We start from the raw sequence: 15,396 nt of genomic DNA on the forward strand, positions 1-15,396 counted from the left end.
CTGATGGTGCCATCAGCAGGGAGCAGGACAGGACTGGGTGTCTGATGCCTGCAGATTGTTGTATGGCTGTGTCCTGCCTGATATTTAAGGGTTTTGGAACTAGATGATCCCAAAGGTCCCTTCCAGTCCAAACCATTCTGTGACTCTGTGATTCTTAGGGGTACCAGTGTGTCTGACCCACAAATCCCTTGGGGATGACCCAGAGCCAGCCCTTGTAGTCACAGCGGTGTGTGGGGGCTTCGGTGTCCCCACCTGGCAGCCCAGAAACACAGACACTGCGATTCTCTGGGCATTTCACCACTGTAGCCTGGCCTAGAGCTTCCCACTGCCAGGGGATGGGATCTTGGGCAGGAATTGTTCCCTGGCAGGGTGGGCAGGCCCTGGCACAGGGTGCCCAGAGCAGCTGGGGCTGCCCCTGGATCCCTGGCAGTGCCCAAGGCCAGGCTGGACATTGGGGCTGGCAGCTCCTGGGACACTGGGAGCTGGCCCTGCCGTGGCTGGGGTGGGAATGGATGAGTTTTAAGATTCCTTCCAACCCAAACCGCTCAGTAATTTTAGAATTCAAAGCGCCAAAACAATCAATCCAGAAAGCTGGACATGCACAAACTGAATTAGTGCTGAAGAAAGGAAACTGCTTCCAAATACTTGGTTCCAAAGCTTGCAGTGTCTTGCTTTCACATCAGTTAAGTACTATTTAACATATATATATATCTATCTGATCTATATAATATACAGATGGCGTAGGATATTACAAGACTTCAGAATACGTGCAGTTCTTTCTGTCAACAGAGGGAGAAATTCCAGAACTGCTTGTGAGCATCACCCACACCTCCCTTTAAGGCTAGGGTTAAGCGCAGATGAGCTGTGAACCGCAGTGTGATTTTAGGGCCGGGCTGGCCCGATCCCTTCTTCCCCCTTAGCAAGCAGCTCTCAGCCGGGTACAGTTTCCCCGGAGCCGCTGGGGTGGGGCCGGTTCGGGCTCGGTTCGGGCTGTCCCGGGCTCCACCCGCTGTCCCGCCCCCGGAGCGGCGCTGCTGTGCCGGGCGTGCGGCGGCTGCGGGGCTCCGATGGAGCGGAGCGGGGCTGCCCTGCGGCTCCTGCATCTGCTGCTGCAGCTCCTGCAGCTGCTGCAGCTCACCTGCACCGACAGCAGCACCGCCGGGAACGGGTCGGTACCGGGGGAACAGGGACAGGTACCGGGGGGAACAGGAACGGGTCGGTACCGCCGCCCTTCGTGCCGCCTGCAGAGTGCGAGGACGTGCCCGAGGTTCCCTCTCCCGGTTGGAAAACACCCCGCGCTAATGCAGAAATTAATTAATTTGTTAATGCTGAAGCAGGCGGTGCGTTGGAGATGTAACTTTGAAACAATTTAGCGCGCGTTGATGAAAATCGGGTGTTTTCTGTGAATCCGCCCCACCTTTCCTTCACGGTTTAATGACTCCGCCTCTGACTTTCCCTGGTCCCCGGGAAATGGGAATTATAAATAGTGAAACGGCGAGGGTGTGAAAAAACTACTGCAAGAAACAAAGGCAAGAAAATATCCTGCCTGTGTAGAATATGTGAAGTGTGAATTCAATATTGCAAGTGAGTATTGAACTTAAAACTTTACTGGAGACTTGGGCTTATTATTAGTAGTGCTATTATATTATATTGTTATATGCTATTGTATTATATTAGTTTCACTCTCTAATGAAGCACAGTGAGCCCGGATCATAGCAGGGAGAAGAGGGGACTTTATTGTGGAGCCAAGCATTGGGAAAGTGAAAACAGCCTGAGCTGGATGAGTTGAATGATGCCCAAAGTCACCAAAAACACCCGGAGCAAACATGCTGATGAGGGTCGCAGCTGTCAGTAAAATCTGTGTATTTGAGGCAAGAGGCACATGTGGTGATTTGCTTAAGCTTGTATTAAGAGATCTGGTAATCAGTTGCTGATAAATACTACAATATGTTTTCATTAAATAGCTTACTTGCTGCTCTCCTCTGCCAGTTCTCAATTTTCTTACTGCTCTTCTTAGCGTAATTTCAGGGTTTTTTTTATCAATCAGACCAAAATCTGACAGAGAGCAAGCAGTGCTTTATTGCAGTAAATATTAACAGATGAAATCATGATCTTGATGGCAGTGAATCAAATGGGAATTTTTCCTCATTAGGGGTGGGACTGTGCCTGCACAATGTTAATTTGCTAGAAGTTTTATGAGCTCAGTCTCTCTTTTTGTATTAAAAATGGAAGCTTGAGTATTACCTTGTTCTGATCCAGACCTTGTTGGACATCCATTAAACTGCAAATCAGCCTTAGTAATCAGTGCTTTGCAAAATATTTATGGAAATCTGTCTCCCTGTGTTGAATCACACATTAAAAATAAAGAAGAGTTTTGGGGTTTGTAGGTATTTCCTATTGGTAGAACTTACACAGAAAAATTTAGAAGTCAGTGATGTTTTTTGTCAGGATGTTTCTTAGGAGGAACCAGCTCTTTCCTTGAATCTGGTCTCTCCAAACTTACACATTTGTAGCGTTCATAACTTCACTGAAATTCCTTATTCTGAGTGTCCCTAGGACTGCAAGCAGTGCACTGCCCCCAGGTGCTCCTCACCTTCCCAAATTTTATTTTTAGTGCATTTGAGAGGTCACATGTTATTTTCCAGTTGGCTGTAACCAGTTCAGCAGCCAGTGGGGAGTTGTGCAGCTGGAGCTGGTCAGTCTTGGTGAGATGACGCTGAACTAATGGAAATAAGCAATACTGTTTCTGTAGATGTAGAGTGTGTTTTTCCATCTGGTGCAGTTTATCAGAGCAGTGATATGAAGAGCAGAAGTGTGGACATGGCATGAAAACTGCCTCTGGCCTCCACACTCAACCCCTGCTGAGTGCCAGGATTATTCATGTGGTTATTTGAGTGCAGAAAATGCTATTTACGTGGAAGTCCTCAGGAGCTGGAGTGTTTATCAACTTCTGCAGGCAAACAAGCCAGACTCAGTTATCTTATGTAGATGGATAATGTCATCTGATAAGAGGAAATTTACACTTCTTTATACTTATAATCTTATTTAATTGGGTTTTACATAGTGATTAGCCCTTCCAGTGCTTTGTATTAGGGCTAATCCAATTTCATGTGGGTTCCTAACATGCTTGGTGTGGTAAATTCAACGTACAACATACGTGCCTGGGTGCATCTGGGAGAGCTGTTTACCAGCTGGGAAGTGAAAATATGGCTGATCAAAACATACACCACTTGTCATCAAATGAATTTGAAATTTCAGGGTAAGACAGGCTGATAAAAGGGTCTCTAACTCAGTGTGCTAGAAATTATTTCCTGTGGAGAATGCTCTAATGCTGCCCATTTTCTCTTCTCTTACACATGTAATTACCATTTTTATAATCCAAAGGGAATACATATTTTTTAGTGTGTAGCTATTTTCCCTTTTCTCACTTTCAGTACTTTTGCTTCCATGGGATGTGCTCCAGCTGAGGACAGCAGGGCGCTGGTGCCTGGGGATCCCCCAGCTCACTTTTTGGGTGGAAAAGCTGCTATTTTGGCAGCAGGATGCTGTGGACAGCCCATGGATCACACCTCACGGCTGAGTGTCAGAGGCAGGTGACAGAGTTGATGATCAAGGTCCACTCGTGCCTGCCCCAAAACTGGGACGGGATCGTCCCCATCCGCTGTGCCACAGCGATGTGGGGTGATGGATTTCCCTTCTGGTGGCACTGCATGCCTTCTGCAGGAGGAGAGCAGGCAGCCAGCACTGCTAATTAGCGCAGTAATTAGCAGGAGGGCCTGGCTGCAGGCAGCCCCCTCACGTGGGTCACTCTCTGCTCTGCATTCCTCATGAAAACATGAATGTTTCATCAGCTGCACACATTCGTCTGCGTTTGAGTGTCCTCATGCTGAAAGCAGAGATGTGACATCTCCTCAGGAGTGGCTGTGCCTGCATGGGGCGTGGAGGAGCCAGGATTCATTTTTCTTAATGGAGAGTCACAGAATTGACCTTTCCTCTTCCATAAACAGCATAAAAACCTGTCCAGGAATGGAATGAATTGCACAATTTTACACCATTCTTCTAGCCCCAATGTTTTAGTCCAGTATGGTGATTTCCAAGCTGGAGTAAATGGCTATGAGTACTTAATTATGCATATATGAAGATAGTGTTTAGTTATGCACATGGAGAGGAGTTAAAGTATAACTAGATATGTGTATGTATAGCTGCAACTAAGTACAACTAAAGTCAGAATAACTAAATAATGTATGTTCGTGTCTTCTTGGCATGCCCTGGTTTTGTAGCTATCATTGTGGAAAAACTTGCCCCCCCAAATCACCTTTTTCAGCCTGAGGGCACAACCTGTCATGAAGAAAGGCTGGAAGAGTTAAAAAAAGCTGCATCAAATTACAAGACCCATGTTCCTAGCCATAAAACAGCCCGAGAGGGGGTTTTGTTTGAGCAAGAAAACAAGTTTTGGTCCATTGTAGCCACATCTTTTGTTACCTGCCTGTCAAAATCTGAATGTTTCCACCCATCTCTAAAATCTGCAGTTGTCATGAGCAGCCTCAAGCCTCCTGGAGACCCCAGGCCAGGTTTTTTTGCTTTTTGCACCCAAAAAAGCAGTGGGAGAAAGAGGACCCACTCTGAAAGTGCTTCTTGAAGCCACTGGGGTCTCAGAGCTGAAACCAAGGACAAAGTTGGCCTCTCCATATGTAAATAAAACTGCCAGATAAAATTTGAACGGGGTTGAACTTTTCTGAATGTAAGATCTTTATAAAGTTCTTTCAGCCTGGCAGCAGGCAGGGTGGGCTTTAGGCTGCCCCGCTGTTGCTTGGGACTCGTATTTATCTGCTCTTGAGGATGCTGTGGTGGAAATTAGGTTGGGATCACTTCTTCTGTGTGTGCCAGCGGGTCACAGAGATCCCCCTGCCCAGAACCCACCAGGGAGGGCTCACCCTGCTGCCCAAGCACTCCCCAGGAGCACTGAGCCCTGACTTTGCAATTCCAACAACTTATGGTGAAATTTACATGTAAACTCTGAAAACTGCTCTGATTCCTAATATTTATATGCCGGCTTCTGTGTGAGTATTTCCACAGTTTTTTCTGCTGTGGTGATTTGGAAAGATGGTAAGGAAGGGGGCAGGGGAAGATGGAAGTGTATTTACATGTGCAGTGGAAGGTGAGACAGCTCTGCAGGGGCACGTGCAGGGTCTGAGGGCTGGTGCTCAGCTGGGAGAGTGGGAATTCTGGTGGAAGTCTTGGGAAGGGGACAGATGCCATCACAGGGGTGAATCAATCCACTGAAGGGGGATGCAGGTCCCAAGGAAGCTGCTGTAATGTGGAAGGTGTTCATGGGACTCACGGAGAGGAGTCTGCTCCTTGGGGGAGTCCTGGTTTCTTGGACTTTGATCTTTTGGTGTTTGTGAATCCACTAGGCTTGGGTCTTGAGCTCAGGAAAGCTGATTGTGCTGACACCAGCTGAAGACTCATGCCTAAGAAGAAAATCAAATGCTGGAAGCTGCGTGAGCCTGGTAGTTGTCACTTGAGATGTGCTTCACCCGAGCCCAGCCTTTCAGTGACTTCCATGGGATTTGTTATTGCCTGGAACCATCCCAGAGCTGTCTTCACGTGGTGTAAATCTGTGCCCAAGGCGTGCCAAGCCCCTGCTTCTGCTCTAAATCCAAAGTGATCCACCCTGGGGAATGAGGGTGGCACTGGGCTCTCCTTGGTTCCCCTGCTTGTGCACTGGGAGTGGCTCTGTCCCCAAGCCAAAGATGACATCCCATGGGATGGGACAAGAGGGGTAACAAAGCCTTTTGTCAGCGTGGTAAGGACACTGGAGTGCCTGTCTGGGCTGGTCCAGCTGAGTGATCTCTGAAAATGAGACATTTTTTAGCCAGGCTACAGCAGCTTTGGGGTAATTTGCCCTTTTCCTGTGGCTTTCACCAGCCGAGGAGCTGAACTACCTTTGGAATGTTCTGTGGAGTGAGGCAGCAACAGGAGCTTTCCCCACTAAACTGCAAAAAAAAGCTGCAAACTTTGAATTCAGATGCGGCACAATAAATATTTTTCTCCTCTCTCCTAGTTCACATGGATTTTCAGACCAAGAATCTCTCCAGAGAGATGGTAAGGCTTTCAGTGGGCTGGATCCCTGGGTGCTGGCTCTGTTAGTGTGGCTGTAGAAGATTTCATCCCCAAATGATGCTTCTCTTGGCATCGGAGACTCTTCTGTCACATGTTTTGTTAGAGCTTGACCCTCTTAAAAAATACCCTTTAAAAGGATTTGCCTGGTAAAATAATAATTTACTGTCCAACTCTGAGGTGCAGTGAGGCTGTGGAAGGAAAAAACTTTCACCTTTTTTTAACCAAATAAAAACAGAGTTAAATGTTAGAAGGATGGAGCTGTGACAGTGCCCATGAAATGATCTCTGCTTGTGAAACGTCACCCTCCTGGCATGGAGGATTGGGATGTCAGGGCATTTGTCACAGCTTCCTGCCTCTGGCAGTGCAGGGAGAAAGTTCCCAGCACAGTTATCACACTTTTGCCAGGCAGTTTCTCACATACCCTTGGATGAATTTGCTGCATGAAGATAAAAGCAGCTTTTGTTGTGTTTAGGATGAATAAATACAGATATAGACTGAATATTTTTGGGGCACTGGAGTTCCTCACAGTGAGGGTGACAAGGTGTCCAGTGAAAACAAGAGGAATCTTGGTGAACAAGAAAGGTAAATTAGAAAATACATGTAGTGAAGGCAGTATTTGCTGCCAGTCAAGTATTTTCCAAGGCAAGAGCAGTAATTCTGACATACACATTTTGTGCAGAGATTATTATTGTTTGCATAAGAACGTGCAAACAGTTACAAATGTGTTTATAAATGGATGTTTATGATATGCTAATGATGAAATAACACTCCTTCTTCTGCAGGTCAGCATTACAGTGGTCATGTGAAGCCAAACATCAGTCAGGTGGCAATTGCACAGGTAATGTCTGGAGGGTCTGTGAACTCTTTTCACAGCACATTTAGGTCTTTCAGCTGACATTGCTGAATTAAATTTGTTTTATTTTGTTTACGAGAAATGGCTAAAAAAACCCATCTAAAACACTGTTTTAGATTTAGTCCTGCCTCACCACTTACCCAAATACTCTCTGCTTTGCTTAGGAGTGAGGTGCTGGTGCTGGCTGGGTTGGGGCACAGGATATTTTTGGAAGGACAAAATCCTTATATCCATATTCTGTACAGTGGAATTTGGCTGCTGTGACCAGTCTTGTTCTCATATCAGTTGGTACTGAAGGAAGAGCTGAAGCAAAACCTCAGATTTTCAGTGGGAGGTTTTTTCCTGAGACCAGGCTGTAGGTCTTGTCCAAAACTGAGCATAAAAGGCTTCCTTAGCAAAAGTGATGCATTCCAATGTTAGTAACATGTTGAATAAATCATATGGACTTCTGAGGAGACAGCCTTGTCATTTATTTAAATACACTCATAGCCACTCAGCACATTTCCTGACCATGATCTTGCCTTGCTTTCAGCTTGTTGCTGGCAGTCCCTGCTAATTTTAATCCTGAAACATCCTTGTGCCATACGTAAGGTCCAGTACCAAAAAGGATCTTTCAGGGTCTGAGCTGAGAGTTATAATTTGCTAATCTAAACAGCACACACACACACACAAAAATATCTCTCTTTAAGCCAAGACAAAACCTTAATTGTGTCCCTCCTGGAGCCTGGTGAGATGCTGTTTATGACTGGGACTCAGAAAAGCTTTCTTGTTTTAATTTGAGCTTCCAATCATAATGACATGTTAAAAACAGATACTGGGTGTGTTATCCTGTCTAGATAGGACAGAGATGGTGACTGGAAATCTGAGTGTGAAATCTGAGAATGGCAGTTGAATTCTTCAGTTCTTTCTCAGCCCTAAGTCAGATTGTCTTGCCTGACAGCCAGATTGTCTTTTTGCTGTGAAATCTGGCTTATAAGGGATAGCAGGTTCCTGGTGTCTGATGACACTGCGGGTCCCTGGGTTTTAGTCCTGCAGCTGATGTTGTAAAAGCAGGGATCCCTGCTTCATCCATCCCATTCTGCAGCAGGTGCTTCCCTGATTTAAAGCCACCAAGCCCTGCCACACCACTTGGGCTTTCCCCTGTTAGCTTTATTTTCTTTTTCAAGAGCCAGCACCAGGGGGTCAGAGGGTGGCCTAATCCCACAGTCTCTTTGCCACTCAGGGTGACTCTGAAGGGTGAAAAACATATCAGCATGAGCCACGTCCTGCTGTTTCTGTTCCCTCCTAAGAAAGAGCATTAGCTGGAATAGGGCCTCACAATTTAGGGTTCCAGCTTTAAGGTTCCACTTGACACCCTCCTCAAGCCTATAGAATGGCCACCATTGAGTACAAAACTTAACACGTTCCCTTCTAGTTTCCATGCCACCATAACCTGCCAGCTCCTTCCAGTGTGTCAAAGTACATCCCAAGGGGCTGTTTTTAGGAATTTCTTTACTCTCACTTGCCCCCACGATAAAAGTTTTTCTTCTCCCAGCGCTTTTTTGATCTTGGTGTCCCAGCCACCATATCTTCAGATAGAACTCTTTATTTCAAGAGTTGTGCAGCGCATTAGCCACCCCCCTGGGTATGAACTGGAATACTCCATACCATCCTCAGTCAAGTGGCCAGCTGGAAAAGATCAACCACTTGATCAAACAAAAAATTGTTAGATTGGGACAAGAAGCAAAGTTATCTCTGCCCCAGGCTCTCCCACTGGCACTTAGACAAATTCGGACAAAACCAAGGGCAAAATGGAAATTAAGCCCTTTTGAAACACTGTATAGGAGGCCATATGCAGTCCAAGTGGGAACAGCACCCATTCAGGTAGGGAATGAAACCCTACACAGATATATGGTGGGCTGCCTGCTGTAAATGTAAACTCACATTAATCCCACCTGGATGGCTGCCCCGTGTGTTCCAGCATGTTGAGCTGTGTCCTTGGCACAACCTGAGTCCTTCCCAGGGGTCTGAAGCAATTCCTAGAGGTGCTCTAGAGAGTCTTCAGCCGAAGGGAACACCTTCTGTGCTGGGGCTGACGTCCTGTGAGGTGCCATCCTTGTGCTGGGTGGGGATACAGCCAGGTATCGCTCTGCTCCCTCAGCCCAGGGCTGGCTTGTGTATTCTGGTGAGATGGTAACTCCTGAAACCACATCTTCTGACAGAATTCCTCTGTGTGGTCCCTCAGGCTGTCAGCTACAACTCGAGCAGGGCAGGACAGTGGGGAGCAGCGCCCCGGAGGCCGTTCCCCCATGGCCACTCCAGCCCCCTGAATGTCACCATCAATGGCACCCCCTGCATCCTGTTCTGGGCCAAGAGGATCATCATCAGGCTGGAGAACCACACCCAGCTGGATTTGACAGAGAGGACCTTCGGTGTCCATGCCACCGTGGACGTTGGGGACTCAAACTGCAGCGAGGACAGCGCCACGTGAGGGGAATTCTGCTCTGCTGGTGGAACTGGGCCCAGACAGCCACTCTGGGGAGGGCATATGGGAGTGATGCCTCGGGATTTTAGTTTTTTTATGTTTCAGCTCCTGCAGTGCATTGGTGCCCAGCTCTGAGCTGCATGCAGAGTGTCAGCCACTGTCCTCACACTTTGCTCACACACAACAATCCCTCTGGGCCCGGAGCTCAAGGACACCCCACAGCCTCAGGCCCCAAAAGCACAAACAAAAGTGACTTGGGGGGAGCAAACTGGGGCTAAATGACTTCATTAGCTGAAGCTGTAATTGCAGGATTAACCCTGGTATGTGAATGGACCCAAATTAGAATTGTCTGAAACACTCATGACCATTGTCCAGCTTGGTGTAGGCCCAGGGAGGCTCCTGCCTGCCCAAGGTGCAGCTACTGAAGGCCTTTAATAAAGAAACACTTTATTCTCTCAGTCTTGTCTGGCCTCTGGTGTAGGTGCCTGCTCCAAGGCATGAGGAGAGCAGCCCCTGCAGAGCCCCAGGCTGTCCTGACGGTGTGCTGGTGATTTAGTTTAATCCCAGCCTTTTGTGGACGCACACACTCAGCTGCTGCAGTGCTGGATCCCTCCTTGGGGCAGCCGGCTTTGCTCTCACTGCCCATGGGGCTGAAGCTGTGGGTCTGTTCCACCTCCAGCTGTTTGACACAGCTGCTTGTGGGGTTGGAGAGGGATCCTGTGCTGAATGTAGGGCTTAGGTGCTGTGCACGGTAATTATCCCTTCATGGGGTGTGTGCCAGTGATGCCTTTTGGGCTGGGGGCATTTCACTTTACTGAACTTCAGCTCAATGAGTATAATATTTCACTGGAGGAAGACTTAATCCTTTCAGTTTTTGTTCCCCACTGACATTAAGGGTAGACTGGGAAAAAAAAAAATTCCATGTATAACTGAGCTTAATCTTTTGTGCAACTGAGCTTAATATTTTGTGCTGCTTTTTCCCCTGAAGGTTTCTGAATATTTTCCTAGTCTGATGTTACTTCCTTTTTGACCTAGGCTTTCCCTGAAGTTTGGTGATATTGGCAACCTAAAGGGACTTGTTATCAGGTAAGTTTATACCATAAAATCCTTACCAGGTAATAACATGGTAACATACATTGTTATGCGGTTGCTCTGGGGAATTAAAGAGAATTTTTTTAAGCAACAATAATGTGAGAGAAACTTTTATAACTGAAACACCTACATTCAGCCTGTCTGTCTGCCACCTGCCTTGTTTTATTAAGACATTTTTTTCTTCGACATTGACTTTTCTACTTGTGGAAACGTTTGGGTCATCTCTTTTGGGTAAAATCTTCCCGTGTCTGAGATTTTAGCTAAACATTGGTAATTCACTACAGACATCAGACTGTGACCTACTTTGTGTTTGCTTCTTGGTGGTAGAGGAGAACAGCATTTCTTGATAATTGACTTCCCACACACTGGGTGGAGGTACAATTCCAGTGTCACACTCATATTTCTCCCAGTAATTAGGCAAAATCCCCTCATATTCCTCTTGCTTTGTGGGAGAAACCAAACTCCTTCAACTTCCACGGGTAACAGCCTCAAATCCCAGAATCCCAGGGTATTTAGGGTTGGAAGGTTCCTGTGGAGCTCACGCCGTGCCCAGCAGTGTCCCCTGCAGCAGTGCCCCAGGCCGTGCCCAGCTGGGGCTGCCATGGCTCCACACAGGGACACTCCAGGCCCTCCCTGGGCAGCTCTTCCAGGCCTCTGCCCCTCTCTGTGCAAACCCTCCCTTTCCAGACCCCATGGAAAGGAGCAGAGCTCATTCTGGTACCAGCTGGTTGTGAACATTGATCTTACAAGGTTGTTCAAGGCATGAATTCAAGGTTGTTCAACAGCGGCGATCCCCTGACTCATTTTCTCGCTCATCTCTTTTCTGACACGGCGTTCCCAGGCTCCTGTTAACCACCAGCTCCTACCAGCTGTCTGTGCAGAGCTGGTTCAGCTTGCACAGGCTGCAGCTGCTGTACAACCACTCGCTGCAGGCCAGCTTCAACGCCACGGGGATCCGCGCGCCGGCCGCCTACTCCTTCCACTGCGAGCACGTCAGCAGCCTGCACAGATACGATGCTCTGCTCGTCCCCAGCTCTGCAGATGACCTCTCACACCTCTGGGAGGTCACCTTCATCGACTTCCAGGTGATGGCATGGGTTCCAGCCAGATGGATCCCCTGGGTAGATTGAGGGCAGGTTTTGCCCTTCTGTGACCGTCCATTTCACAGTTGTGCCTTACATGGGGTGTCTTTTTGGGTTTACCTATAATCAGGGTCCAGGCCAAGTGAAGGGAATAAAAAGCAGCTGTATTTGCTGAAGGGCCTTCAGGTACATTTAGGGCAGACAAAGCCCCCCAGGGCTGCACCCAAAATGGAGCAGGGCTCACGGGTTCCCCACTTTTCTAAGTCTGCTCCATTTGCACACTGGGGCTTGATCTCCCAATTGCAGCTGCAGGAATTGATGAAGCCATTCAGCCCCAGTTTGCTGCCCCCAGCTCCCTTTTGTTTGCATTTCTGGGGCCTGAGGCACTGAGGTGTCCTGGATTGCCAGGCCTGGAGGGGAATTGCTGGCTCTGACCCAAATGGGGAAGCAGCAGCTGACCCTGCACATGGGCTTTGGAGTTCTACCCCAAAGAACTGCAGGGTTACAAATGCATGAGAAATATAAAAGCTGAAATCCTAAGGCATCACATGCAGCACCAAACAGAAACTAAGACTTTTCTTGTCTGAGGAAATTAGGTTTTCTGTAGTCTTTCTGCTTGTGTTCCCTCTAGTGGTGAGTGAATTTAATTTCCTGTCATTACATCGTTCTGAGCTCAGCTCTCACACTCGGGCACCGATAACAGCACCACACACCCAGGCATGAGATTCATCTCACTTCACTTTTGATGCCTAAGCATTTTAACCTTGTGCCCTGACTATAGTCACCCCAGCCTGCCTCTAAAGCCCCTGGATAATTCCCCTGACCCATCTTAAGTCCTTATTTTAGGATGAGATTAATAATCTTCTGAAAGTGCCAATTCTTCTGCGTTTGGCAGTGAGGGAGCCTAAGACAGGCAGGACTAGGGTGTCTTGCATTTGGATACCTGATTCAGAGGGCAAGAGGAGCTGAAAGAGGGAATGAAAAAGCTGATCCCCTTTTGTCACCGTGTGAAAAACATCCATGGACTGATTTAGTGGAGCAGTCAGTCAATTCCCAGCGTGCCAGAGCACCAAAATCCGTATTAGACCTGAGGCCACGAATAAAACTTGTTGGTGTTTTCCACAGCTGGGTGCAGCTTCCTGTAGTTTAGCTGGTTTGCATACCACCCATGTGGAACTGGTGAGAAAAGCCTTGTCCTAGGGCAGGCACTTGAGAGTAATTTCCTGTTTTGTCACGTTGGAGTTTGTGCAGTCTGAAGCAGAGGCTCTGGAGATGCTCCAGGTGATGCTGGAGATGCACAGCTAACAGGAAAGATGCCACACTTGCAATTAAATACTGCTGGGACACCAAGAGGGAGTGTGGAAGATTTTGTTTGAAGCACAGCAGCAAATCCCTGGGGCAGCAGAGTGCAGTTTCAGAAGACTGAGCTGGATAAACTCTGAGCATTAGCTCCAGCTACCAGGGGGAGGCACAAATTTGCAATGTGCAGGTGTTAATTCAGAAATTCTTAACTGCCATCAGGAGCAATTAACTTTATTTAACGTGGTCCCTCTTGTTCTCTGTGTAGATTCAGGGTTTTAACGTTCAAGAAGGACATTTTGCCTACGCCAGAGACTGTGCATCCTTCCTCTCCCCAGCCATCCTGATGGGGTTGGTGATGTCCCTGGTTCTGCTGCTGGTCCTGGCCTATGCTCTGCACATGCTCATCCACCTGAAATCTCTCGACAGGCACTATGAAAGCAAAGCTTCTCCTGGCTATTTTGCACAGATGAAAGACAGTGACATGGGGGATGAGAAGGAGCCACTGAGAAACAGTGGAAATGAGTCCTATGAACTCAGGAACCAACAGTTTGGTAAAATATATATTTAGCAGCCTGTATCTGTCTCAGTGAAACAAGAGCTGCTTTCTTCTGCTGGCACTATGTGGTCTGTGGAGATTTTCTTACCAGCTGGTGAGAGGAAAAGCAGGTAACAGATTGTTTAGCCAGTTATTCACTGGTAATCATCTCAAAGATGCCTTGGGAAAGAAGGTGAGAAAAAAAAATTTCCTTTGTGAGTTAAAGGTATTCATGTTGTGGGACTTTATTCCTGTAGCAAAAAGCCAAAATGCATAGCTCTTCATCTAGTTTACCAAGTCTTGAAGAGAGGATCTGTAATGGACACTTTGAAATTAAATAAAGGTTTAAAAAACAAAACTAAACTAAACTCTTTGCTTATTCTTTCAGAAGGCAAGGTTTTCCCTCATTTTATTCACTTCCTGTCCTGATAGAGCATCACCAGGTTTTTAATTTTTAATTTCCCAAGTCACATCCCCTTCTTTTTGTCCCCATAAACTTCTTTTCCTGCTCTGGAGTCTTCAGGGCCACGTGAGGTGTGTTTTTATCCAGTGCACAGATGAAACAGTGGCTGCAGGACAGCAGCACCCTGCTGCTTCCCTGTGTCTAAGCTGGAGGTTTATCCTGAGGACCTGATGGGAAAACACCAGACATCTGCTCACAAAGGCTTACCCTCAGCTCCCCGCCTCAGCTCCGTGCCAGGAGATGGATTATGGGCATTATGTCCTGTAATTCCAGGTTAATTTCTTTTCTACCAAATCCCATCAGTCTCCCTCGGGACTCGCACCTGAATGGAAATTGCTAGGTGGAAAACATACATAAACAGAGAGGTGGAAGCTGCCAGCAGTGAAAAAGATATTGTGATATGATTTTCAGCGCTGCTTCTGAGAGTTTAGGACGCTGCCATCCCGCTCAGCCCATGTAGAAGAGGCTAAGTTTAGGAATTAGCCATAATTTGACCCTGATTTCTTGCAAGTAGGAGCACAGCTGTGTTCTTAGCACTGTAGTGCTTTTGTGTTACAAATAATGGAAACCCCAGCATCATAGAAAAATCAATCAAAACTGGATTTGTGAGCAAATGCCTTTTTTATTCTAGATTACAGAATTAATTAGGGTTTTTTTTAGCCTTTGCAAATGGTACTGCACTGGTGTTTAAACACCTTGAGAGATGTCCACATATATCCTGTTTGTTTGTACAGGTGACGCACAGACTAGATGTGGAGGCCTAAGAGATCTAGGAAGGTGCTTCAGAGGGAAAAAAAATATATATATTTTTGACACATGAAATAGACAAGCTTTTGAGGACTTGCCAAGGCTGCTTGTGGCCAGTTGCTGCCAAACTTTTATCTGTTCCATGAAGGAGCAGGCAAAAGTGTGAATTCCTGGGAACCTGAGCGGGGCTGGCATGGGAAGGTGAGAATTAAAGACTGCCCAGGCTGGTCCTGTCCTGCTCACAGGTGCTGGGCAGAGCTCAGGGTGCCAGTGCTAGACAGGAGATGTTCCTGGTGGTCTGGAGAGCCAGGCTGTCCTGCCTGGGGCTGAGGAAATAAAAACCTGGTGCTGCTCAGTGGCAGCCTGGCTGTCAGATTCACCCTGAGTCCCCGACTGAAATCCTCACTTGGCTGGGCTGAGCTTCCCAAACCCCTGGTTCTGGAGGCACAGGGAGCCTCTTCCTCCCACAGAGGTCATTTCTCCTCCTGGCTGGTGTCTGATGGTGCTGCCTGGATAATTCTGACCTGATAATTCGTCCTCTTGGGTGGTTTAAATGGGAAAATCAACACCTGTTGCTGCGAGAGGTTCTACAGGACTGAGATTGGGAATAAGGGGATTTCCCTCTCATCCTGTCCCTCACTCCTCACGCCCTTTCCCAACCCAGCTCTGTTCCCTTTGCTTTTCCTTGGTTTTTCAGGATGAATATCTGCTGGCTTAGTGCTCCAGATGCTCAGC

At 47.4% G+C, this 15,396-nt stretch overlaps 1 protein-coding gene across 1 annotated transcript; it reads left to right on the forward strand.

The window, feature by feature from the left end:
* Positions 1 to 1,062: 1,062 nt before the first annotated feature.
* LOC131573356 (V-type proton ATPase subunit S1-like protein) lies at positions 1,063 to 13,631 on the forward strand. The gene is made up of 7 exons (XM_058827248.1): positions 1,063 to 1,168; positions 6,065 to 6,105; positions 6,906 to 6,961; positions 9,201 to 9,442; positions 10,476 to 10,526; positions 11,374 to 11,617; positions 13,182 to 13,631. Exons 1-7 carry the CDS (start codon positions 1,068 to 1,070, stop codon positions 13,482 to 13,484), a joined length of 1,038 nt encoding a protein of 345 aa, XP_058683231.1. The 5' UTR covers positions 1,063 to 1,067; the 3' UTR covers positions 13,485 to 13,631.
* The last annotated feature ends 1,765 nt before the right edge of the window (positions 13,632 to 15,396 follow it).

The sequence above is a fragment of the Poecile atricapillus genome, chromosome Z (assembly GCF_030490865.1).
Source record: "Poecile atricapillus isolate bPoeAtr1 chromosome Z, bPoeAtr1.hap1, whole genome shotgun sequence".
NCBI classification, from domain to species: domain Eukaryota; kingdom Metazoa; phylum Chordata; class Aves; order Passeriformes; family Paridae; genus Poecile; species Poecile atricapillus.